This window comes from Aspergillus luchuensis, chromosome 1 (genome assembly GCF_016861625.1).
Source record: "Aspergillus luchuensis IFO 4308 DNA, chromosome 1, nearly complete sequence".
Taxonomy (NCBI): Eukaryota; Fungi; Ascomycota; class Eurotiomycetes; order Eurotiales; family Aspergillaceae; genus Aspergillus; species Aspergillus luchuensis.
Genome location: NC_054849.1, coordinates 4,181,848 through 4,206,573, shown reverse-complemented (window position 1 = coordinate 4,206,573; position 24,726 = coordinate 4,181,848). Strand labels below are relative to the sequence as shown.

At 49.4% G+C, this 24,726-nt stretch overlaps 7 protein-coding genes across 7 annotated transcripts; 4 read left to right on the top strand and 3 right to left on the bottom strand.

The window, feature by feature from the left end:
• Positions 1-569: 569 nt before the first annotated feature.
• On the bottom strand, positions 570-2,618 carry AKAW2_11413S (putative chromatin assembly factor 1 subunit B; the record flags this gene model as incomplete). The annotated part of the gene is made up of 3 exons (XM_041683895.1): positions 570-1,188; positions 1,243-2,326; positions 2,387-2,618. 3 exons carry the CDS (start codon positions 2,616-2,618, stop codon positions 570-572), a joined length of 1,935 nt encoding a protein of 644 aa, XP_041538133.1.
• A 1,438-nt stretch (positions 2,619-4,056) lies between these two features.
• On the bottom strand, positions 4,057-5,091 carry AKAW2_11412S (uncharacterized protein; the record flags this gene model as incomplete). Its single annotated transcript, XM_041683894.1, has 2 exons — positions 4,057-4,515; positions 4,606-5,091. The coding sequence occupies 2 exons, from the start codon at positions 5,089-5,091 to the stop codon at positions 4,057-4,059; spliced, it is 945 nt and encodes a 314-aa protein (XP_041538132.1).
• Positions 5,092-6,125: 1,034 nt separating this feature from the next.
• AKAW2_11411A (uncharacterized protein) lies at positions 6,126-9,266 on the top strand (the record flags this gene model as incomplete). The annotated part of the gene is made up of 5 exons (XM_041683893.1): positions 6,126-6,135; positions 6,195-6,234; positions 6,313-6,674; positions 6,724-8,957; positions 9,018-9,266. The coding sequence occupies 5 exons, from the start codon at positions 6,126-6,128 to the stop codon at positions 9,264-9,266; spliced, it is 2,895 nt and encodes a 964-aa protein (XP_041538131.1).
• Positions 9,267-10,736: 1,470 nt separating this feature from the next.
• FGAOX3 (alkene reductase) lies at positions 10,737-11,846 on the top strand (the record flags this gene model as incomplete). Its single annotated transcript, XM_041683892.1, has 1 exon — positions 10,737-11,846. One exon carries the CDS (start codon positions 10,737-10,739, stop codon positions 11,844-11,846), a length of 1,110 nt encoding a protein of 369 aa, XP_041538130.1.
• A 115-nt stretch (positions 11,847-11,961) lies between these two features.
• On the bottom strand, positions 11,962-13,745 carry AKAW2_11409S (putative MFS transporter; the record flags this gene model as incomplete). The annotated part of the gene is made up of 6 exons (XM_041683890.1): positions 11,962-11,973; positions 12,024-12,979; positions 13,029-13,066; positions 13,112-13,220; positions 13,265-13,426; positions 13,481-13,745. 6 exons carry the CDS (start codon positions 13,743-13,745, stop codon positions 11,962-11,964), a joined length of 1,542 nt encoding a protein of 513 aa, XP_041538129.1.
• Positions 13,746-18,851: 5,106 nt separating this feature from the next.
• Positions 18,852-19,154, top strand: AKAW2_11408A (uncharacterized protein; the record flags this gene model as incomplete). The annotated part of the gene is made up of 1 exon (XM_041683889.1): positions 18,852-19,154. The coding sequence occupies one exon, from the start codon at positions 18,852-18,854 to the stop codon at positions 19,152-19,154; it is 303 nt and encodes a 100-aa protein (XP_041538128.1).
• A 4,144-nt stretch (positions 19,155-23,298) lies between these two features.
• Positions 23,299-24,280, top strand: AKAW2_11407A (acetate uptake transporter family protein; the record flags this gene model as incomplete). The annotated part of the gene is made up of 3 exons (XM_041683888.1): positions 23,299-23,681; positions 23,737-23,905; positions 23,960-24,280. 3 exons carry the CDS (start codon positions 23,299-23,301, stop codon positions 24,278-24,280), a joined length of 873 nt encoding a protein of 290 aa, XP_041538127.1.
• Between the last annotated feature and the right edge of the window lie 446 nt (positions 24,281-24,726).

Genomic DNA, 24,726 nt, shown 5'->3' with positions numbered 1-24,726 from the left:
AGAAAAGAAAACAGAATCAAAGGGGAAAAGGGGGTACTCGCGACTATGGAAAAAAGTAAACAGTAAACATGAAGAACACCAAGGTAGACAAGGGTTGTGGCTATGGAAGAAAAAAAAAAAAGGGAGATGAGTAAATACATGGAGTAATCCGAGCCCCTCCCCACGTGAGTTGAGCCAAAAAGTAGTAAAGGTGAAAATAAGACGGATGAGGGGATGGGGTTGCAAGGTTACAGTGAATGCGCCAGAAGAAATGGAGGGAGAAATGAATGCATGCATGCATGACCGGAACGCGTGGGTAATCTCTACCGGGATTTCCAGGAAGGAACCGAGACCCATCGGGATGAAGGAAAAAGCAAAGTTAAACAAAAAGGGAAATGAAAGGGGACGTAAATCATCAGCAAGGGAATAATAATAATGATAATGATAATAATCGTAGCAACCAGATCATCCGGGCCCGCGTTTGACATTACACGGATAAAAAAGAAGAGGTGGGGGGGAGAGCGATGAGGAACAGCAGATAATAGTTACACTTGGGCGACCAGATAAGGTACGTCTTTGTCAGGCGAGATTTAACCGCCCACGTCAGCATTGGGTGGCTCGTCACGCAATGTAGCAGACGGATTAGTGCCGGCTGATATCAGGGTCGGTGCAACCCGTCTCTTCTTCGGCTGTTGCTGATTCTGCTGTTGTGCGTGCGGAGCGGCGCTCTGATCTTTGTCGTCCTCCTTCTCAGATTCACCGGCTCGTTTGCCTAGAACACTGTTGCTGACATAGCTTGTCCCACTTTGGGAGGCCGCGGACATGGGGGTCTGCGGCGGGGTAGTGAGCGGAAGTGTCGGAGGCTGGGCTGAATGGGTTGCTGTCACCAGCGGCACAGATCCCAGCGTGGGCGTCGGGTTATTGATGAGCCTCGAGCTACCAGACTGTGTCGTAACCGAAGAGACAGAGTTGGACCGTGCCGGACTTGCGGGAGGTGCCTGGGTCGGATTCGCTTGAACCGCTGAGCTTGGTTTGGCAGTGACGGGCGTGGGGAGAGGCGTGCTATTGGCGGATGAAACGGCAGCTCCTGTCTGTTGAGCCGCTGATGCCGGAGCAACGTATGGTTGGCCCAATTCTCCCGGGGAAAACGCGAGGGTCGAACAGAACCCGTCTGATGAACTCATCATCAAAGTCAATCCGTCGTTTGACCTGGAGAGCACTTAGTACACCGGTAGGTGATCCTGTTTCTGATACTGAACTTACCATGTCAAGTCGGTGAATGTGGCAAAGTGCAAATTGCTAACGACACAAATCGGTGTCTGTTGCTGGGTATCATATACCATGACCCCATCCTGGGTCGCCACAGCATACACGATCCGGTAAGGTAACGTGAATACAGGTGCAGGACTCTGGCTTACTGCTCGATCCGTGGCCTTGGGAGTCGAGCTATTCTTCGCTTGGTCGTTTGGCGCCGACGTTGGGGGTTCCATGGAAGCATTGTCCCCTGTAGAGCTTACTACCGGCTCGGGAAGAGAGGAGAAAGATTCCTCCGTTGACGAGGTATCTAATGTGATATGCTTCGCAGGCTGGGGACCCTGCCGAAGCGTGTAAAACACGGGGGAGCATTTCACTGCCACAGAGGGCTTCTTGTGGCCTGGAAGATGGGAGATGGGAGGCTTGTTGAAGCCTGCACGAGTGTAGATGTAAACAGTATTAGTGATCTCATCTGTCGTCTTGGTCGGATCTGTAGCAGACACATGCGAAGTCTTGTATTGGCCTGCGGGCGTGAATAGCAAGCTACCATCGGGGGCAAATGTCAGCCTCCGGAAAAATGAGGTAAAAGTTTCATTCGCATATATATTGGCATTCTTCACGCCAAGTCCACCCAGCAGACCTGGTGAAGGTACTTCCAGTGGCTTGACTGCGGGCAATGGCAAGGATGGCGCTGGGGATGCCGATCGACGGATCGAGGGAGATGAGCCGAAGGATGAGCGTCGGCTGTGAGACACCGGTGGGGGATCCATGGGCAGATTTGAGGTCATCGGTGTGCCCGGGGTAGAAGGGGCAGGGGACACAATAGCAGCAGCAGCGGAGCTCGGTGCTGCGGGTTGGGAGCGAATAGAAGGATCTGGCGGAGCTGGGCTACTGGAGGAGATGCGTTTGGCAGGGAGATCCATCTTGAGGAATTTCCCATGGGAGGTGAGGGTGAATTGACCGTCCTTTGTTTTCAAGCTGTAGATATGGACAGAGCGATCTGACGACTGTGTCGCCACGAACTCATTCAGAGGATCCCAAGCTACACCTTGGACATAATGAGAGTGCTCAGCAATCTGGCGTACCATTTGACCTAGGGTTTTCGTCGTCAGCTAACGGTACTCCTCGAGGGATTCTGAGAGAGGAAGCTCACCTGTCTGAGCATTATAGATCCGAGCGATATTGTCCATGCTCCCTGTGATGATGAACACGCCATCCGGTGACCAGGCGAGATCATAGATCTCTGCACCAGAAGATCGACACATGTGCTTTACGCGCCATGTTTCCTTGTCGTCCGAACGATCTTCACCCAGGCCCGATTGTGTTTGCAATTCCGATGGGACCCAGAGTAACACATTGCCATCATCTCCGGCAGATGCCAGCATCTCGCCTGAATCATTGACAAAGGCGAACAGTCAGAAACAAGGTCGGGTAAACGGGTCGAGGAGATATCTACCTTTAGGACTGAAACGGACCACATTCACGGCTTGGGTGTGTTTAATCAGTGTGCTCAGGTAGGTCACTTTTCGTTCTTCGCCAGTTGTCTCCACTTTCCATAGCTATGGTTGAGTGTTTGTCAGAGAAAGGCCGAGAGGAGGAGTAATGAGGGGAGGGAGGTCTGGTGAGGGGGTTTCGTACTCGGACGTTGTTATCACTAGGGAGGAGAAGCGTTAGCACCATAGACCCAGGACTCGAATTAACACAAAGAGTGGAATAGCATACTTGCCAGCCGTGGCCAGACGACCTTTGCCATTGGGGTCGAAATGGACCGAGTAGATGGGGGCATTGTCGTTGTGCCACGAGATGAGCAACGGGGTGGCCTTCATGGTGAGCACGGCAGCTCGATGAGGGCCCCTGGGGAGTAACGGAGAAGACTACAGCTCTTCTTGCGTGCAGGGGAAGAGCTTGATAATATTGAATGTTGGCAATGGAAAGGGTGTGAGATCGCCACAGCAAGAGAGAGCGAGAATGGGTAATGATCGGAGGAGGGAGCCGTTCGTAGAGAAGGTTAATTTATTGCTTTGGAGCAACGAGAGGAATCAATCGATCAATCAATCAACCAATTAATCAGGTGCCGCGGAGCACAACCAGTGGAGGGACGGAGGATTCCAGTGGGGAAGCAGAAGAAAGGGATAGATCCGGTGAAGGTGGCCAGAGAGTGAGTAGTCGCCAAGTTGTATTGAGGGAAGTTGAATGGGAAGAAAGAAAAAAGAGGGCCCAGCGACAAGAGAGCCAAAGGGTCGTAGTGGTGATGTCGATGCTTCCCGTGTTGGTTTCGCTTCCTCGTGTCGCTCTGGCGTTCAACGCGCCCGGCGAATGACAGCCGCCCTGACCGTCAGCATCTTTCCTGGAGATGCAATCGATCAGCATTGCAACTCCTTCCCGTGGTTACAATGTTCTACATTTTTGGTACAGAGGTTTGTCTCCTGTCTTTATGCATGTCTTGAACATACCAAACGGTCGCTTTTCTACGTGAACTAGATATATGATTCTGCTCATGGTTTGTTGCAGATCAATCCCTCCTAGCTCAAAGGGTGTAGAAGCAAGCAAGTATATCTATCCCCAGCGATGGTACCTGAGGGATCGCTCTCCTGCGTTTGCTTTAGGTTTATTTACTTTCATTGGCTTTCCTTGCATTCCTATTGGAAGGGTCAAAAAAGCACCCTGGAAATCCGTGGCCCTGCATGTCCATGCGTAACAACGTCGATTGTCGCAGACTCGCTTCTAAATCATAACTCCTACTGGAAGGGGGTGACAAATGGGGTAATCATACACAAGAGAAGAGAAAGATCCAGTCCATAATGGAAGCACCACGCATATGCTTTATGTAACCCAACGGCCAATCGTCTCGCCGAACCAACTGACGGCCTTCTCTCTGCGCTTTTGCCGTGCGTCCTCGTGTGTCTGCATAAATGGCGATGCCTCCTGTACGTACAATTTCTGTTGCTCCAGTTGCGCATTGTGTGCTCGGATCTCCAATTCTCGTTCATGTGGAGTAAGCTGTGCCAACGGTTTGGACGGTTTCAATCCTGCCGGAATCGTCTCACCTCCAGGAATCTCCAGGGCTCCTGGTGTGTTGGCCGGTGTCTGCGGTGCCTCTGCCTGGGGGTTGAAAAGAGAGGTGAGAGGCGGGGGCTCCTGTCCGGCTTTCTGCGCTTCTTCGACCCGTTTCTCGTAGTCAAGCATCTGATGGTAGAGTTTATCAGCGTGCATCTGAATCCGTTCTTCCTTTTCCTCGTCCCAGTTGAAAGAGGAAGCGTATCCTAGGGCCTGGAGGAATTTCTGGATGAATTGTCAGCATATACCGACCGACAACGGCTCCCAGACGTCGCAGGAAAAGAAAAGAGCCGGTTTAACTGCGCCTGCACTTACAGCCTGCGTGGTAAAACAACGAGAGAACTTAGCGTTTTCCTCAGAGCACAGAGTCACACGGGCGCGCAATCGTTTCTCCCAATTGCCAGTCTGGAAGCAGTAGGTCAAGTCCTCATGCTCCAGGGCGCAGTTTTCCATCGCCGCCCGGTGCACAGTATCACCGCGCTGCTTGTACTTCTCAATCACTCGCTCTGCAGTCTTCTGTTCCGTCGCTTCCTTTTCCTGGGGCGGCTTGTAGGTCTTCCAGAGATGCGCATAACGGCCATCTTGGAATAGAGAAGCGGAGGGAAGGGCGGGTTCGGAAGGTTCGGCGCTGACAGCTGGCTTCGTATCTTGGGGCACCGTCTTGGAGGAGTCCTGCGACGAGGGGACTGAGGTGGTTGGGACGTATTTCTCTGGAGCTTCATGCTCGAGGTATTCTCGCAAACCCGGGTCAAGCTTTTTGACCGGGTCGTCCTTGTTCGAGCCACCCCAAAACCAGCCCATGGTGTGAGTGCAGCAAAGGGTTCTTTTTCGGAAGAGTAATCGTCCAATTGATAGGCAGAATGCGCGGTTAAAGGGTGCGAGTATTGAGGAACATATGAAGAAGAACTGGCTGGAGCATGCGGAGACCGATCGACTGCAAAGGCACTTGACCGACCGCCATACCGCTTTAGTCTAAAGTGCAGCCCAGAGAGGAAAAGGCCAAAGATCGAGCCGGGGTTCGAACCCGAGGCATTGCCACTACCTTGATCTATCATTTATCGCGTCTTCGCGAATGCTTTCGACAGTATACAGAAGACATGGTGGTATGAAAAAGAGTTCAACTTTGAGACGGGAGCCGAGAAAGCCATCTGGGGTCAATAGTATTTTTTAAATCATCTTTTCATGACAATACTGGCTGTGAATAACTGGTGTTTCCATCCATGATACTGGAGCATTTCGGGACCTGAACTTTGGCGAGTCAATTGTTACCCGACATTTATATATAACTTACAGCTTGTTGAATGTGAAAGAAACCAGCGTCAGAACTTAACTTCATGATACTTGCCACAGAATCCGCAGTTGACAGTAACAAGTATCAAAGTTGCGTAACTCCATCTGAAATAACACTTTCATTTGACATAATATGTTTTGTCGGGTGTATATCCACAAGTCCGTCAGATTTACCAGTATGCCAACTCAGTGTAAGTACTGATCAAATAGTCTCGAGCAAAAGAGACATCGTATCACAATGTTTTCCTGGAATTAGGGGAACTCTGTGTCCGTGAAATAGATCTGTAAGTGTTGCTTGTTCGAATTTAGAACATATCATGAAATGCTTAGAGATCCAATGTAAACATAAAACTGCGGTTGTTCACGGGCACCCACATGGCGGGAGCATCGCCAACCCACCATTGGCCATCTCGGCGGGCGGCATCGCTCCATCATCACAGCTCCTCTCCATTCATCCACCATCGCCCGTCATATTCTCCCTCCATTATTTCCCCTTCGCGTGAGGTTTGGCGCGTTGAGCTCGCCAGGAGCGCCGCCTCTCAACCATGGCTTCCAGTATGTTTGCATCAAACCTCCGTGTCCGCGCCAATGCTAATGGTGTTCCAACTATCCAGATCGAGAGGAGCGGCTGCAAATGCGGCAGCGCGGAGCAGCGTACGCGCATCACCATTCCGAACCCCGCGACGATTTCACCCAAACTGCGATTTTGCTAACGCTGTGACTGTCTAATAGGTCACGTAAAACCAAGGCGATAGACTTTGGGTTTTCCTTTGGCTTGCCCACTGCCTCCGATGAACCGTCTCAATCCACGTCGCGACCGGACAATGTCGGTATTTCACTGTTCCCTCCTGCACCACCACCGGCCTCGACAACGGATACTCCTGTAAACTCGACGGCGCCGGTATTAGCAACGGAACCGGAGATCACACAACCTCCACATATATCGCCGGAGAGAAAGCTGTCATCGCAAGAGGGGCATATTCGCCGAACACCAGGAAGCGCGCGCAACAAACTCCCGCCGCGTCCGTCGCCTTACGATCTACCTACGGAAGATCCGCCGGAAGTCGGTCCTAGTCGTAAGATTAGGAAACTTGGTGTGTAATTAGATAATATGATGTGCTACAGGATGCTAATAGGCCAAAGATCATCCCAGAAGAACTTCGACAATATCATTCAGCGCGCGGAATGAAGAGAGTTCGCAGCCCCTCAACAATGGCGTCGAATCAATTGCTGCTACCCAGTCGCCCCCCAAACCGACGAGTCCACCTATTACCAATGGCACACAACATCCTCAAGGGATACCGTCTACTACACCTGTTGTACAGGAGGATCCCGCGCAAACACAACCACCGCAGTCAGCAGAGCCTGTAGGACCTGACCATGCCACGGAACAACCGCCGGAATCTCAACAAGAACCCCAAGCGAAAGCGACGCCTTCTCCGCCAGGCGAGAAAACAAGAGACAAGCGCACTAGACGTACATCCCAGGATAGTGAAGCTTCTTCGCGCCGTTCTCCGCGTCGCTCTCCGCGGGGCTCGCCGCAAAACGCCGTGAGCGCCAAGGCAGCAAATGTGGAAGATTCGCAGGTGTCAGAAGCAATGGATATATCACCGGATGGGAAATCACCAGTCATAGCGTCACCAAAACTTGCTGCGCCTGATGCTACCGGGAGCAAACAGGACGATGCCGAGCCCCAGGCTACTAGTGAAGCGCAGATACCCGCAGCGCAAATACCCAGCGAAGAACATACCACCACTGCAGGTGATATCACACAACAACACATTGTTAGCGAGGCTGAAGCCACCGGATCTCCAATTGCTACCCAACCTCAAGAGGCAGCTGAGCCTCAAGATGCCGTCGAACCCGAAGAGACGAATGGCATTGAGAAAGCGGCCGAGCCTCATGCTACTACAGCACAGACAAAGTCTCCAACACCTCCAAGAGCCAAACGAACGAGAGGCCAACGTGCAGCATTCGTTCAACCGCAGTCAACAACTGCCAAACAGTCTAGGCTGGCCAGAGCCGGCTCAGCAGAAAGCGCCCCGGCTCAAGGTATGGAGAGAAAGAGGCTTCGTGGACGTATCGCGAAGGGCCAGGAGCCTACGCCTGATATTCCTACAATAGAAGAAGAACCAGCCGATGACACTGTGAATATTTCATCCCAGCCAAAGGACGATCTTGTGGTCAACAAGGGAAGTCGGCAATCAAGGCTGCCAAGACCAACGGTGGACAAGAAGCCGATGCGCGCTGGACGCCCCGGAAGAAAACCGGCACGATCACAGGTTATTCAGGAAGAAGTGCCTCTGCCTGAGCAAGAGGAGCAGCAGCCGGAAGAGCAGGAGCCTGAGCCTGAGCCTGAGCCAAAGTCCAAGTCCGTCCCAGAACCCGAAATAGATCTACAGCCCGAAGCACCGACAGAACCCATACCATCCAGGCCTGGCAGACGTGGTCGCGGCAGGAAACCATTGCCAGAGACTACAGTCGATGAAACACAGGCTCCTAATGAAGAACTACCAGCACAAACCGAGCAGGCTGAGCCTGAAATAGAAATACAATCGGCCCAACCAACAGGATCTTCTAAGCCTGCCAAACGTGGTCGTGGCAGGAGACCGCTGTCAAGGAAAGAGAACGATGCAGCGCAAGCTGAGGCAGTCGAGCCGGAACCTGTACCAGAGCCTGAAGAAGAACCACAGCCCGAGCCTCCAGCGGAGCCCGTACCGTCCAGGCCTGCCAAACGTGCTCGCGGCCGTAAACCAGCGTCAAAGGAGAATGCTGAGACAACACCGGCTCCGGATGAAGAAGCTACAGCACAAGCAGAGCCGGCGGAGCCCACCGAAGAAGCACCTCCACCTAAGAAGCGCAAGCCCAGACAGCCTCGGGGAGAAACAGTGCCAGTAACTGTCCATCGCTTTGTGAACGCCGCTGTACTTGGGGAAGGACCAGAACCAGAGGGATCATCGGACGAGGAAGAGGAGTCAGCCGAGGGACTCGCAGCGAAAGAGAAGACCAAGCTTGTGAGCCGAGGCGGCGTCAACGCAGCAGATGTACTAAGCCAGATCTGCCGCGAGACATTAGAAAAGACGCTTGCAACACTCAAGAACGGGATCGCCAATGAAGGCAACGCCGCCCGGCGTGCAGAATGGACACGCAAGAAGAAGGCCGTCGAGGCCTACGGCACGGAACTCGAAGGCCGTCTTTTCGAACTGAGCGAAATGCTCGACAGTAACTTTGTTCTCGGACGCCAAATCAAGAAGTCCAAACGGGAGATGATGGATCTGCGGAGCCGACTATACCGCGTCCGGAAGGAACGAGAGGAAGTGGCATTGCAAATGGACGCCGTACGGAGGAAGCACAGCGAGGAAGAGAATGCCAAAATGGTAAGCGAGCAAGCAAATTACCAGATATACCCTAAGCACTGCTAACAAACTCCGCACTAGGCCCGCTCAACCATCAACAACTCCCTCCACAGTCTGGATCTCGCCCTCGAGCGCAGCCGCAATCGCCCCGTCGACGAATCCACCTCCCAGAACCCCGAACCTTCCTCCACAGCCGGACTGGAGTTCCTTGTCCGTAACGTTGCGGAGAATGTGAGCTCCATCGCCCCCGGAGCTCAAGGCGGTCTGTTACATCAGATCAAGTCATTCAACGCACAGCTCGAGGCTACTGCGCGGAGACTTGAGAGTTGATTTATTGATAACTCGATATGAGTACTTGTCTAACCTCTTTATTCATATGTTCGTTTGTGTGTTGATTGTAAAGCTGTGTCTGTGTCTGTGTCTGTGTCTGTGTTCTTTTGTTCGAATAAATACCCCCGGCATTGTTGTCTACGGAGTGAGGGTCATGTTCTTTGCTAGTTGGATAGGAATAGGAATCAGAAGGATAATACATTAAATGATGATGGATAGATATATCCAGCCTTACACCACCACCTTACAAACTACAACACAATAAACAATAAACCTATCAATTACCTTTGTAAAATAAGTAGTACTTGCCAACAATTACATCCTCATCGTCATTACCATCATAACCTCAAACCCCCACAAAATAACTAGATTAACTAAGATAAACACCTATAACCAAGCAACCCGAAAATAACTAATCATTTCCACTTCCTCGGCCTAATTGTATTCTTATTCTTATTCTTAATATTATTATCATCACCTCAAACCCCCACAAAATAAATTAACTATGAACACCCATAACTAAGCAACCCGCAACTAACTAATCATTTCCACCCTCTCGGCCTAAGCAAAGACCGAGCGAAGGGAACAACCGGTCTCCGCCCATAAATCCGGGAGAGTAAGTACAAAGTAAGGTTAGGTTGTTGCATTTGTCAGCTAACGTAAGCCATGTGGCCGCCACCCGCAAATTCAACTACGTACTTGTGGGGCTGAGGAAATTCTGCAGGTTGTCTTTGTCTAGTCTGCGTCTGGTTAGTGCTTATGTGTAGAGTAGCAATTGTTAGATGGGATTGTTGGGTAGTTGGTGTTTCTATCTATCTTCTATACTAGGATTCTAATTCGATGCGGTATGTATGTTCCATTACTAGATACGTAGAAAGGGGTCCATATGATCAATATGATGCTGTGTGTTGCTTGCTGTGTGTGGTTCGGATCAGGATGTGCCGATGGATCCGTGGAGAGAAAAAGAGAAGTTCATGCAGGGTCTTCTTCCTTCGTTGTATCAATGTCAATGTCAACTCCGGGAAATAGTTCAATCTTGTTGATGATAGATTAGGATATATTCTCGAAGGATTTCTGTCTAACTAAATGTAGAGTTGACTTTTTTTTTTTCAATCCCTCGAATTGTATGTAATCGCAGCGATGCTACGCTACATTCCCATATCTTCTCCCTGATTAGAAATCCAAGGTGTGGATCTTCTCTCCATCTGGTTCCATTGATTTTTTTTTTTCTTTTTTTTTTTTTTTCCCTTTGACCCCTCGTCCTCGTCCCGAGATACGGGTTGTATGGTTATGGCGTGCCACAGGGATTAGTAGTTGTTTCCAGAATAAATATCGAGCCAGTGTGGCCCTGTCTTTGGGGGTATATAAGTAACAGCTTTCATCTCCTCATTCCTCTCTTCTCTTCTGTATCAATATACAAACCTTTCTCATATAGAACAGTCGTTCATATAGACCATCACCATTATCATCATGACCAAGTTGTTCTCCCCCATCCAGGTTGGCCGCATGCCCCTGGCCCACCGTCTCGCCATGGCTCCCATGACTCGATTCCGTGTCGACGACAACCACGTCCCCCTTGACCTTGTGACGCAGCACTACGAGCAGCGTGCTGCTGTCCCCGGGACCCTCTTGATCACCGAAGCCACCATCATTGCACCCAATGCTGGCGGATTCCCCAATGTTCCCGGCATCTGGAACGATGCGCAGATTGCGCAGTGGCGCAAGGTGACCGACGCTGTTCACAAGAAGGGCTCGTACATCTACATGCAGCTCTGGGCCCTGGGTCGCGTCGCCAACCCGCAATTCCTGAAGGCCAACGGCAACTATGACGTCGTGTCTAGTAGCCCTGTTGCTCTCGACGATGGCCCCGTTCCTCGCGAATTGACCGAGGCGGAGATCCACCAGTACATTGCCGACTATGCGCAGGCAGCGAAGAATGCCATTGCCGCTGGATTTGACGGTGTCGAGATTCACGGTGCCAACGGGTACTTTATTGATCAGTTCATCCAGGACACCGTTAACAAGCGTACCGATGCCTGGGGTGGAAGCGTTGAGAACCGTTCCAGATTCGCTCTTGAGGTTATCCGTGCTGTGTCTGATGCTATTGGCGCGGACCGCACTGCTATCCGCTACAGCCCTTTCAGTACTTTCCAGGGTATGCGCATGGACGATCGCATTGCTCAGTTCACACACCTGGCTGAGAAGACCGCCGAGTTCAAGCTGGCCTATGTGCATCTTGTCGAGCCACGCATCGCCGGAAATGCCGAGAGGCTGGCTTCGGAGGACGAGTCTCTGGATTTCTTTGTTAAGGCGTACCGCGACGCTAGCCCTCTCGTTGTTGCCGGTGGCTACAAGGCTGATTCGGCAAAGGAGGCGGTTGATGTGCAGTACAAGGACCACGAGGTCCTTGTTGGAATTGGCCGCCCCTGGACGGCGAACCCCGACCTGCCGTTCATGATCCAGAACAATGTTCCTCTCCGCCCCTATGAGAGAGAGGTCTTCTACTTGCCCAAGGACCCCAAGGGTTACGTTGATTATGACTTCAGCGAAGAGTTCAAGGCCGTCAAGGTTGCTGCTTGATCGGGTCTGAGATTATGATTCAAACTTTGTGGCATGATCGTTGAGCGCTTGCATATAGTATATTGATTTCATTTGTATATATCATAATAGACATGACATTAATCTTCTTCTTAGCTCAGTGTTTATACTGTAGACCATGTTAGTACCGCTAAATTTACCAAAAAGATACGCGCTCACTCTAAACTCAAGGTTCTCCTTGTCTGTAAGGTCCAAAAACTCGGAATTCTCTTCATGTTGGAGCCCTGCACACTTTCTATCGCGTCGTCGGTTCTCCCAGATGTAGTAGCACTTGAGAGCCACGGTGAACACTATCGCAACAGAGACAGTGGCCACAATGGCGACCTTAGCTGGCATGTACTCTGGCTCGTCCTCAGTGCGAAACGACAACGGGCCTAGTATGTTGCCCAGACAGAACGCCATCAGAACGATTGCATTCATGGTCACTTTCTTGGTATGGCCGGCGACATTCGCGCCGACGGTAGAATAAAGCAAGGGAAGTGCTGAGCCCACGCAGTTGGTCAGGTAGTTTCCTGCCAACTTGGCGCCTTTGTTGTCACTCGGAGCGAATGCCATGAGACAGCCTCCAAGGAGGCCAGAGCATAGAATGCCGATGATGCAGAAACACCGCTGGTCGAAGCGGCCTGCTAGGTATGTACCGAGTAGGATGCTTATCACGCTGACGACACCGCCCGGTATCGTAAGTAGCTCAGTCTCCTTGGTGTCGAATCCGAAATTCTTGATGATCAAGGCCGAGAAGCTGCTGATGGCTGCATTACTGATATTCCCCGAGGCAACTATTATAGCGATCAGGTAGGTCTGAGGGTCTTTGAAAGCCTCGAAGAATTGCTCCCATTTGAAATGCTTGTTCTCGATACCCGTCCGATTCTCGCGAAGACGCTCAATTACCATTAACTTCTCTTCATGGCTGAGGCGAGACTTCATAGGATTGTCTGGGAAGACAACAATAACTGTGATCCCAACTGCGATAGTAATGAGCCCGAAGATCAAGAACATGATCTGCCAGGAGTAAAACTTGTCTCCTTCGTAGAAAAGCAGCCCGTATGCAACGAGGGCGCCTAATATGGTCGCGGTACCTGTGCCCAGGTACCAGAAACCGATGCGCTTAGGTTGTTCTTCACTAGGTTAGTGAATATGAATTGATCAGCGGGGTTTATTGCACACCGTTCCTCTTGTACCACATGGAGGTTATCAGAATCAACCTAATCTCGTTAGGCAAGTTCTTGATACGTCAGATGGTGTCTTACGCAGGTGCTACAGCACTTTCGAAACATCCTAGGAGCACTCGAAGAACGACGAGTCCGGGAAAGTTCTTCGCAACACAATTCAGAGTTGTCAAAAGGCCCCAGAGGGTCACTTATTCGTCAGCATCGCCGATATGGGATGACTGAGTGTCTTACCATTCATTCCCAAGTACTTTGCAGTTGGCAAACGCTGCATGAAATACCCAGTTGGAAGTTCAAAGAAGAGGTATGATACGTAGAATGCCAAAGCGAGGTTTGAGAATTGGTCTGTCCGCATGCCAGTGTCATCAAGAAGGCCCATGACCGATGCATAATTGACTGCAACCGTTTAGCTTCTGGGTCGAATCGAGCACGCTGTCGCGACACACTGACTTAGAATTTTGTCTAGGTATTGCAGAAAGTAGATCGCCCACATTAGGGGCACAACCATCCAGTCGATCTTGCGAACCAGCCTTTTCTCATCGATATCAGAGAAAGTTGCCACCTCGCCAGCATGAAGGTACTCCAGTGCTGCATCAGCCTGGCCAAGAGATACATGACCGTCAACCTTCGATTCGGTGTCAACTGCACTTGTGGCGACCAACTTGTCGTCTTTTCCTGATGTAGAAACTGTCATGGTTTCCGCCATACTCCTCATCCGATGATGGTCCTTGATGGTTGTACGCAGCTGAAGATTACTTTGGCAAGATGAGATACTTCGCAGGTGAAGCCATCTCTCTGCACCTTTCTTATACCCCACTGGCTTTCAAGGCTTGGAACTGCTATCGCTCTGATAACCTGATATGCTTGTGCAAGCGCCTGCCAATTGTGAAAAGGTAATGTGCTCGGCCGACTGATTGCACATCCTGATTGCTTTGATTGGTCCCCAGATTTGGTCTTAATTAACTAGCGGCTATTTAGCAACATGAATTGGGATTGTTTGACCCCTTCGAAGATTGATAACCCCGCGGGCTTCTATATCAATCAGGATCTGATCAGGCTATTGGAGGACCCGATCCCTGCAAAAGCTCGAAGCCTCCCATATAGCTGAATCTACGCAGCCGATATCGTTGCTTGACTGTGAGTTCTAATAGATAATGGGCAATGAGCCACGTATGAGCACACTTGTAAGTCATAGCCAGCTTTGAGTGACAGCTGGCCGGTCGATATCAATCAGCATCACCTGACAGGCGGCGCGCAATGCACCTTCTCTTTGAAGTTAGTCAGGAAGTAAAGATACTGGTAGAGATTGATATCACTGATAAAGACCCTGAATGTCAAGACCATTAGGATGATCGCTCCAGAAAGAGAAGGTCGTAAGCCGGTTTTCACGGGGATATCGTGTCTGCAGCTTATCAACCCCGCACGACGCGAATCTGTCAAGATAATGGCAGACACCTTATCACTCTTCGATGCATCGCGTCCTCGGATCTTCTATCGACAATAAGTCTAGTCTGCCCAGTTACCAAGTCATGGCTTAATGAATATGTGGTGAGGTCCATCTAGGTGCGGTGCGACCGAGGTAGAGCATAACAGCAATGCAGAGAAATCAGAATGCATGGATGCAACCATAGATTCTATGCTGCTAGTCTGTCTTTCAACTTCTGATTAGTACACACAGAGTCATTGTGATGCAGTTCGCCTTCGCGTACTCGCTTCAGCAGAGCAAGATCACAGTCGACGCAGCAGTTTTCGGCAGATACCATTGTGGCGATGGGATAAGCTATGAAGGTATCTTATTCTGCATCTTGAGTTGTGCTGGCTGTGGGAGAGTAAGTAAGCAATTAAGAGAAGAGAGTTGTGATCAAAAGTGGGAGTGTTGATGGTCGGCGAGTTCTTGCTTGTTTTGGCTGTTCTGTTGTCTGGTTGACATGCACGTGCTGCATCAGCAAAAGCAACAAGCAACAAGCAAAGCTCGTCCATCCAGCGACAGCAAATCCCGATCACTGCAGCTCATGATCTTCGGAGCAGCATCTGGTCTATCAACAAATTTGTCATTTTACCAATCGGTCACCATGCCACTATCGAGTCGGTGAAGCGCATGAAGAACGACAGTTCGTCTCGTAGGCTTCTCAACACCCCGCCGCTTTCCTACTATCGAAGGATAGAGCCGAGGAATCCACTTGAATTCCACTTGGACCCTCGATAGTCATTGAGGCCAATTCCGTGATGGGCGCTGCCTCTGCTGGTGAGGAAACCGGAAGGATGCCAGACCGCTTCTTCTGTAGATCTTCCTCCCCACATCAACAAACACCATCACTCGATCCAACCATCATCCCACCAAAGATCGTCACAGACGCCGGCTGTGATTGACTTTGAACAAATTGTGACTATGTTAGCTTGCCACCTGGTTGGCATGTGGTGATGGGGCTAAGATAGCCCGAAGGCGCGTGGGTGAAAGACAAAGATCTACAAGGCGTCGTGCTTAGACGGCACGGGATTCTGGCAACCCATCTAGCCATCTACTGACTAGTAGGTGAAGATTACCTGCTGTTTTTGCTTTGTTGCATGAACTATGGAGCCGTGAGCATTTGGACTGAGTTCTGCTTTCGCTTCAGATTCGAAGATTCTACTCGAATGTGGACCGGCTTAACCTGGCCACGGACAAACCCGGTTTCCTGCCCCAGCCGCCTACTTTCCCCAACCTCGATACAATGGCCATTGTCCAGGACCTACTCCACCAGCTGTAACTCAAAAATGGGCGTAGCAGAGATAACGAAGGTGGAAGAAGAGCAGAAAAAAAAATACACACACAAGAATTGCATCATTGTCGAATATCGAGTGGGTTCTAAACCTGGAGTGAGCAATACGGCAAGTGTACTATCAGAAGCACTGCCGGGACTTCTGGAACCGTCTCCCAGCCAGTCATATCCGAGAATTCAAGTTACCGCATCTCCGCAGGCGGGGACCAGGCTCAAGAAGGACAAAGAGAAGCCTTCGACGAAAAAAGCAAGAAGAACATGAGAGTGTGGAATATCCCCTCCAAGCTACAGTGGACCCCAATACGAGTCCTTCCAAATGTGGCGCATAGCTTCTTGGAAGGAGAGCTCCAGATTTATTCGAACTTGAACGTAAGATTTTGGTTTGTTTCTCCGCTCCGCCGAGCCGAGGGTATCGAGCAACACGTCTCATCATTTGTCGATTGCCCAGGCAGGATCTATACCAAGCCACCTCTACGAAGTGGTCGCGGGGAACGGGAAATCCCCAGACCCCAAGAAGAACCCAAGGATGATGGCCATCCACAGCCCAATTTCCAGGGTCTCGGTACCAGCAGCGTGGATGTGGAACCGACCAGACAACAAACAAGGGCGGTCCGGACGCAAGGAACATCATCCATGGTTTGACCTTGCAAATGCTGCTCTACTAGGCAGTCTCAGAAGCTGTGCCCGATTTGTCATCTCTGAATCCGCGAGATCACCCGTAACTAGCGAAATTAGGCGTCGGCAGCGTTAGAGAGCATCATGTCAGCTCGATCAGCAATATCAGATTCAAAATCCCCTCCCTCCGATAAGCCGTCGATCCCCCTCACTTCTCATCATCCCGTGACCTTGTAGGCTGTCTACCCCAACATCCCATGCAACCACGATCCACGGCCGTGCCCATTGCCCACCATCAATAGTCAGATCCTTTGCCCAGACAGTGGATCGTCGACAGGGTCATACTCATTTCAAGTGTGTGGCCCGTACCAGGATGCAATGAGTGGATGTCCTTCCCAAAGTAGCATGTCTGCACACAGGGATATCCCTTGAACCGTATCCGAAAAAGAAAAGAGGAAATGCCTACCAAAGTATACGTCTCAGGCAAAAGCAACTCCTCAGCTGCATCTACGAGTCCAAAATTGGAACACAGTGACGTGGACCACTAACGCACCAGGATCCTGCAATTCCCCCGCAGAACCAGCAGATAGGCAACCAAGCAGATACTCCACGGGATTAAGCAATAGAGCTAAGTAATGCACCACGTGGGTGTGCACATGTACATGGTACATATTCTCCCACCTATTCTGTGTGCTTATTCTGTGTACCATGCGGAGAAATAGTACTTCTCCGAAGACCAGTATATGCAGAATTATTCCCCTCATCTGCTGCTCACACATCACGAAACATGATATTCACATCTATGAGGGGTAAGTAGGATGCAAGATACATACACAAGCTGCATAATCAATCCCATTAATAGAATCTAAACAATACACCAGAGTGCAAGTCACACATGTGATAAGAAAAAAGAAAAGAAATAGACCGAAAATTAACATTCAATAGATTGGAAAAATCTTCCGTCACACGGACATATACCAACAGAAAATATATTTATTTTTTCTACTTGCCCGATGGAATTACATCATACTACTGAAACCATTTTCAAACTCAAGATAATCAATAGTACTACCGTGCTAAAGAGTAGATAGTAGATAGAACCCGATACAAACTTTGAATCCCTACAAGGCATGATAAACCTAGAATAGCATTTACAATAGTACTACTAGTTAGCAAATATAGAATGATTGAAATGAGTGAAATCGGTCAGATGGGATCTTCACGATCTACTCTGTACGAACAGGGTTACCATGTCAATCACCGAATTTTCTCGTATGTATGAATTCAACCTGATCACAAATAGCCATGAATGAAAATAAGTAAGAAAAAAAGATAAAAAGAAGATATCATCCCTCCAACATGCTCAAGACGGAAAGAAATGATACTGCGGCCTATTCCGACATGATGGTCTAAGCTTTACGTGTGCTTCTTCCTCCAAGTAACTAACTAACTACTTACTACTGATAATCCAACTGATGTATTAATTTCCCACAACCAAACCAAACCGAACCAAACCAATTATCTTCCCTCCCATTAAGGGTACAACCCGGACCAGCAGATAGATTACCTACATTAGTCTACCCTCCCCTCCTCTGTTAAATGACCATGGTAAGCACTAAAATAAAATAACCAGACATTTATCCTACTAAAGAGTGTGTGAGACACATCCCGACACGGGTAAATTGCTTCTCAGGCCTAATTCCGCCTAGACTCAATAACTACTAATACGTATTAATTGAAAGTATGTGTGTGTGTGATAATAATAATAATATATTGTAATATAATAAAATAATAATATAAATGGGGAACTGGCAACTAAACGTACTGCGTAATATCATATAATAAAGTAGCCTAGCCAAGACAAGACAAAGACAAAGAACAAAGCGATGGATTCGTGCACGTGCAAATTGCTTACTAGGTAGATATTCTTTTTGACTATGGAGATTTGACTTATCCACTGTTAAGCAGGCATATGAAGCCATCTTCCACCATTCATCCCATCGTGGGTACCGCACGGAGTAAGTTTTTTTTTGCATCTAGCGATTCTAGTGAGATGGAGTAATTGCCGGCCCGGGATCCCGTAGGCTGAATGAAGATGGATGGGTGTGGTCCACTGTCCACACCATTCATCGCTTCTCTACTACTCACTACTCTCTCAGGCGAGTCCATATCCATCCATCTATTTAGTATCTATCTACAAGTGGCACCATAAGTGAAAAATAAAGAAAAACTAGTCTTGGGCCCCGCCGCACAAGCTGAACTGAACTGAACGAACCGCGACCGAGCTTTTTTTTTTTTCGCAAAGAAAAGAAAAAAAAAATCTTCCTGTATTTTTTGTTTTCCTCGCAGAGTTCAGATAGGTGGATAATTTATTTGTTGGGACAAGGGAATGCAGGAATGAGATGATTCGTTGAAGTGGCATTTCTTGGCTGCAGGATTTAGTGCCTATGACCGGACCACGATCTAGAGCGGAGCCAAAGCGCAGGTTTTTGAGTCCAGTGTGGAAGGGAGTCATACGAGGATTGGATTGGACTGGACTGGACTTGTATCTATCTAGACTAGTAAGTAGTCTAGATACGGATTACTACGGGCGTGCTAGGTTGGTTGGTTGGTTTGGTTGTGGCTCCGTCTTCGTGCAGCGACCTGCATACTGGTCTCGCCCTGCAGAGCATTTGCCGGCAGCAGCGTCGTGGTCGAGGTCGTCGTCGCTAGGAACAAGCTTCCCGGTCGGAGACGAGGAAAAGTCTTAGGAAGGAATGGGATGCGACCTAGGTAGACTAATCGCTCTAGAAGCAATTGGCTTCGTTTGTTGCTGGGGAAACGCCGCTCGCTCGCTCGCTTTTTTGAAGAAAACCCTGCAGGAAGAGGGAAGAAGGTTTTTGTGTGTGTGCGTCGTACCTGGCATGCTGGCTTGATCCCTTGGTAGCTAGTAGCTAGCAGCTAGCTTAGCTAGTAGGTAGTAGATGGTAGTGAGAGAGAAGGAACAAGAGAGAAATTTTTACGGCTTACTTACCGACCCGAACTCCGTGGCTGCCGAGGTACCTGCACAGTAGGAAAGGGTAATAAAATATAATGGAAATAAATAAATAAATAAATGAAAAAGCAAGTGTTGTGCGAAACTAGTAGTAATGGCTAAAGTGAAAGCAGCTCTTTGGCTAAAATGATTACTTGAGTAGTATACGGAGTAATTGTTGGGATAGCTGTCATGATAAGCTCGAGGTTCATTACTTTTTGACAGCTTTGCTTTTCCACCTTCAAAAGACCCGACTGATTAACTATTGAATGTTTAATTTACAATCTGACTAGCTTAACGGACATTTGCTCAGGGATTACCCTCCTGTCAGTGTCAAAAGTGTCAAAGGGGGGTTCATTTTAAATGACGATGAGCAGTGGGAGACTGGGTCCCGGGTTAATTTGAGCTTGTTCGTACGCCATCAATTGAGGCTGTGGACGGGAGAGCAGGCAGGAGAGAAGGGAGAGAATAGGGGGGGCAGAGCTGGTAGCTGCTTCAGGGAGCCAACTCGGAGACGCGGCTGGCGACGTTCCGAGTTTGAGCTTGACACGAACAGGCAAAGAAAAGAGAGAGAGAGTGTGTGTGTGTGAGAGAAAATCGGCGACGCGGCAGAACGGTCGCCAAGAGGCGCTCCAAGTGGGGATGCGTCCCTTTGTGCCGCGACGAAACTGACCGAGAACGGAGTCTATCCCCAAACCTCTCTTGTAGATATTTACTGGATCCAGAATCGTTGGTTCTGTCTGTCTGTCTGTCTGTCGGGTGGCATCCGCCACCGCCGCCGCACACGGGGAATCTACCCATCTGGAGCCGATGGGGGTCGACCCAGACGGAAGTGTTCGTCTCGTGTCTAGCAGTATCTAGTCTGATGTAGCATGAAGATAGCTGCTCTCTAGGTTGAATGCTGATCCTGTCGATGGCAACATCGTACTTTTAGTTTTTACTTTTTTTTTATTTTTATTTTTCCTTCTGGTTGCGCGGACAATGACTGATAATGTCGCATGTACCGGAATTATGCTCAACGTCACGGCGATCAACGGAGAGAAGGTTCTCCGTAGTTTCCACTGAAAACGAACCAGCTGCTCCGTACATTGAGTCAGGATACCTATGATAGAGAGTCAGATTTCAGATAGATATCCTGCAGGAAAGAAAAAAAAATAATTCCCTCATAAGCAATCTCAAAAGGAAGATTAAGCATATTGAGTAGAACCCACACAGCCGCGTTGCCTGCATCTCACACTGCATCTAGTCAATGTATTAAGGGCGCTTGGAGAGAACGGTATGACCCTTCGGTTTGAGACTCGGAAAGCTTCAGATTTCGGGCCCGGTCCCGTTCCCTCCACCCCCCTAACCCACACCTGGGATCATTCAGTGATTGCTCAGCAAGCAAGCAGTAAGTAAGCAAAAAGCAGGTACGGTCGCAGCCGGGTCAGCTAACAGAACTACTAAACCTCAGTTAGGCAGAAGCCCCGGCGCAGGAAGTAACTTAGCAGTACGTAGTAAGAGTGATGCGAGAGGTAAGGGCCCGCAATCACTGCACCTGCCAAAGCAACTGTACTACTAAACTACTACTTACTGTGTACTACTACTCTCCACCAGTCACCCAGCTAGGACTTCTCCAATGAGCCACAGCGTCCAACTAAAAGTAGACTAATCCCTTAGCTTGTATGGGACCAGAACTGGGTCATCTTCGGTCGGGTCACACCTCCTTGCGGCAATGGAGGCGTGGGCTCAGCTTTTCGGGTTAGATGCTACTTGGCCATCGTGCAGTGCAGTTTAGATCGGACGGAAAGGGAAGGGAACTGCTGGGGTTGTTATTATTGTTGGGTGGAATGAACATTTTTTTTTCTTATTTCTCTTCTCTTGCAACAGATCCAACGATAGACAAGAGACATACCGTCACCGCCGTTACTCTGGGTGACGGACGGATGGGATTCAAAAATGAGAAATTCCCACGAGAGTCACATTACTGCCTCAGTTACTAAGTACTGACTGCCCGCTTGGGGTGACATCCAGTAATGGAAGTGACAGCACAGCTTCCGCGGATGATCCGGTTGGAGACTGATGTTCGTATGTAATTTAATTTTACCCGTACCCTTTTGGAGGAGGGAACAGCCGCACCGTTTGGCGATCGATTAGTCGATGGACTACGAGGGACTACTACAGAACTACTAGTAGTAGCGAGGGTGGCTGGTAAACGAAGAGAAAGAAAGAAAGGGCCACATCATACGAGATGACAATCATAATCTATAGAGCCCCATGAATGATATACATAAACATACAAGGATTGTAGAATAATCCAGACCATATGGCATGAGACCTGGAATGTACATAGGTGCTTATTATTGCAACAGGAGAGAAAACAAATACGTACTGCTAAGTTAGCAGTCAGTTGGAGAGATACACAACACAACACTCCAGCTCAGCAAAAGATACATCCATATTACCGTATTACTGACTAAGGCAGCACTACGGCCGAAGACATCTGATGGGTTACACCAATAACAACGCAGCCTTCGGAGGTCGAGTCTCCAGTGGCAGCTTTTTACTACGCTAATTGGCTCTTTCCCCAGACCTCGGGCGCCTTTAATCTCCACCTGCCCTTGCTTTCCCCGGGCTTGGAAAGTCAATCGTTCTTAGGCGATACCCGGTCGTCGACTAGAGGAAGAGAGAGAGACACACACACGAAGGATTTGCCATCTGAGAGGTTGTCCGCGTGTGAGTCTGCAGCCCTTGCTGGACGAATGGAGCCATGTTCCTTCCACCCTGCATTTTGGGGCCCTATGGGGTTATTCCCTCCAGCCCTTTAACCTAGGTAATTAAACAACCCTCTAAGACGATGGCAAAGCCCTTCTTCTCCCCCGCTTGCCCATGGTTTGCGGAAAGTCTAATCCCCCATGCCTCCAATGGGAAGTTCATGGACGAATGGAGAGAATACCGCAGAATGATGGAGGATCGGCGCCTCCCTCTTGTCTGTGTCTCTGGTGATGGTGAACGGCGTCCAAGTTCTCGCCAGCGAGACCCATTGTGTTAGCCTGACTTCTAGTCGTCAATTAGGGACATTCACACACGGGAGTGGCCCGTCAGGTGGATTCCTGCACATCGTTTTAAAAGCCAACGCTAAATTCGGCCGCTCCACTCCTGCGCATCGCCGACAAAGCATGATAAAGTAATAAAAATCATGGTGACACCGTAATAATAAAAAATAATAATATGATATAATAACAGCCTAGATTATGCCCCAAAAAAGACAAATAGGGTGAGGGGAGGAGGGAAAAAAAGAGAAATTTCCCAAATTTTGCTCAGATCAACGCTAACCAACGGATCCCATGGAGATAATGTCGAATGAAAATAAAATAAAATAAAATGGAGCATCAAAATAAAATAAAATAAAATAAAAAAAAGAGGAGAACTTACCAAACCAACTAAAATCCCAGGCTAAACTCAACTAACGGTCCTTCCTCCCAAATCCGGTAGAATTGCTGGCTCCCTGCAACCTTCGCTCGTCCGGGTTGGGTCTCATCCCAAAGTCCGTTAATCCCAGCGAGAAGCACTGTCAGGCCGGGCCACTTCCTATTTCTTATTTGACCTTCGCCTTTTCCCCTCTTCTCCCTTGTCCTCTCTCCTCATTGCTTCTATTTATTCCTCTTACATCTTGCACGGTCCCAGTCGTCGTCAAGATACCTTGCTGATCCGGCCAGCAGAGCTGTGCGCATCATTTTTCTTTTTGAACTCCTCCTCTTCCCCTCTCCGTGGTTTCATATATATTCATCTCCCTCCACCGTCCAGCTAGCTGGATTGCTCTTTGATCTTAAACCATTATAATCAATCTCCCTCCTATACCTTTGGATCCTTGATCGGATTATCTCCACCCTATAATCATCATGTCTGCTGAACACCCTATTGAGAAGGACATGGCTCCTGAGCTCGAGAACGGCAGCAACGGCAGTGCTCCCTTGACCCACGAGTTGACCGCTGAGGAGACCGCTAGAGCTGCTGCGCGTTTTGGCTATGGACCCATGGCTCACGTCAACACCAAGGAGGCCAACCTGCGCCCCTTCGGAGGTGAATTCCAGCCTGGTCTGTACAAGTCGGTCGAGCAGCGCAAGTTCGCCAACCCGGCGCCTCTGGGTCTCTGCGCTTTCGCCCTCACCACTTTCCTCCTGAGTTTGATCAACATGGGAACCCGTGGTATCTCTGCGAACAACATCGTCGTTGGTCTGGCTTTCGGATATGGTGGTCTCGTTCAGTTGCTTGCTGGCATGTGGTAGGTACTCCCTGTTGCCACACTCTCGAAATGAATTGCTGATCGTTATTGATAGGGAAATGGCTGTCGGAAACACCTTCGGTGCCACTGCTCTGTCCTCCTACGGAGGTTTCTGGATCTCTTTCGCCATTGTCTTGACCCCCGGTGGGTTCGAGATCGAGTCGTCGATTGAATCCGCCGGTGGCGCCACCATGTTTTACAACTCGATGGGACTGTACCTGCTGGTAAGCTTGATCAATGGCTGGGAGAATGAGCGTCGCGTTAACAATCCTCCTTAGGGCTGGTTCATCTTTACCACCATCCTGCTGTTCTGCACTCTGAGATCCACTGTCGCCTTCTTCTGCCTCTTCCTGTTCCTGGACCTGACCTTCTTGCTGCTTGGTGTTGGTTACCTGCAGCGGAACTCTGCTGGCGAGCCCAACACTCCCGTCATTAAGGCAGGTGGTTTCTTCGGTCTCCTGGCTGCATTCGCCGCTTGGTACAACGCCCTTGCTGGTATTGCCGACAGCAGCAACAGCTTCTTCATCATCCCTGTTGCTCACTTCCCCTGGTCTCCCACTGCTCGTAGCCGTGCTAAGACCCCCCGTGAGACTGTCTAAGCCAGTCGCGTGGGTTCAGGCCATCGACATGGTCGCGTTGAAAGGAGCCTCTTTGAAAGAAAGAGTAATACACCTGCAGTTGTTATGTTTCAGATACCCATTCTAGTAAGGCCATTGCTGCGCGGGGAATGGTCCAGGTTGTAGACCACTTGGGGGTCTTGTCAAGATGTGCAAGCCCTCTGCAGCGGGTCCAAACAATCCAGAGCAGTGTTTTGTTTATTGTGTTGGTTTCCTTTGGGATATATAATATCGGAACCTGGGTAATAATGATGGAGCAGTCTGTTGTCGAGTGCGACGGACAGGGGACGCGTTGGTTTTGGATGTTTAGTTTTTGTTAATGAAATGATTAACCTTGAATGAATACATGATTTATGTCAGCTTGACCTGAAGTAAATGCTCGTAAGACCTACCTATCCCTTTGTCAAAGACATCCATCCATCCATCGA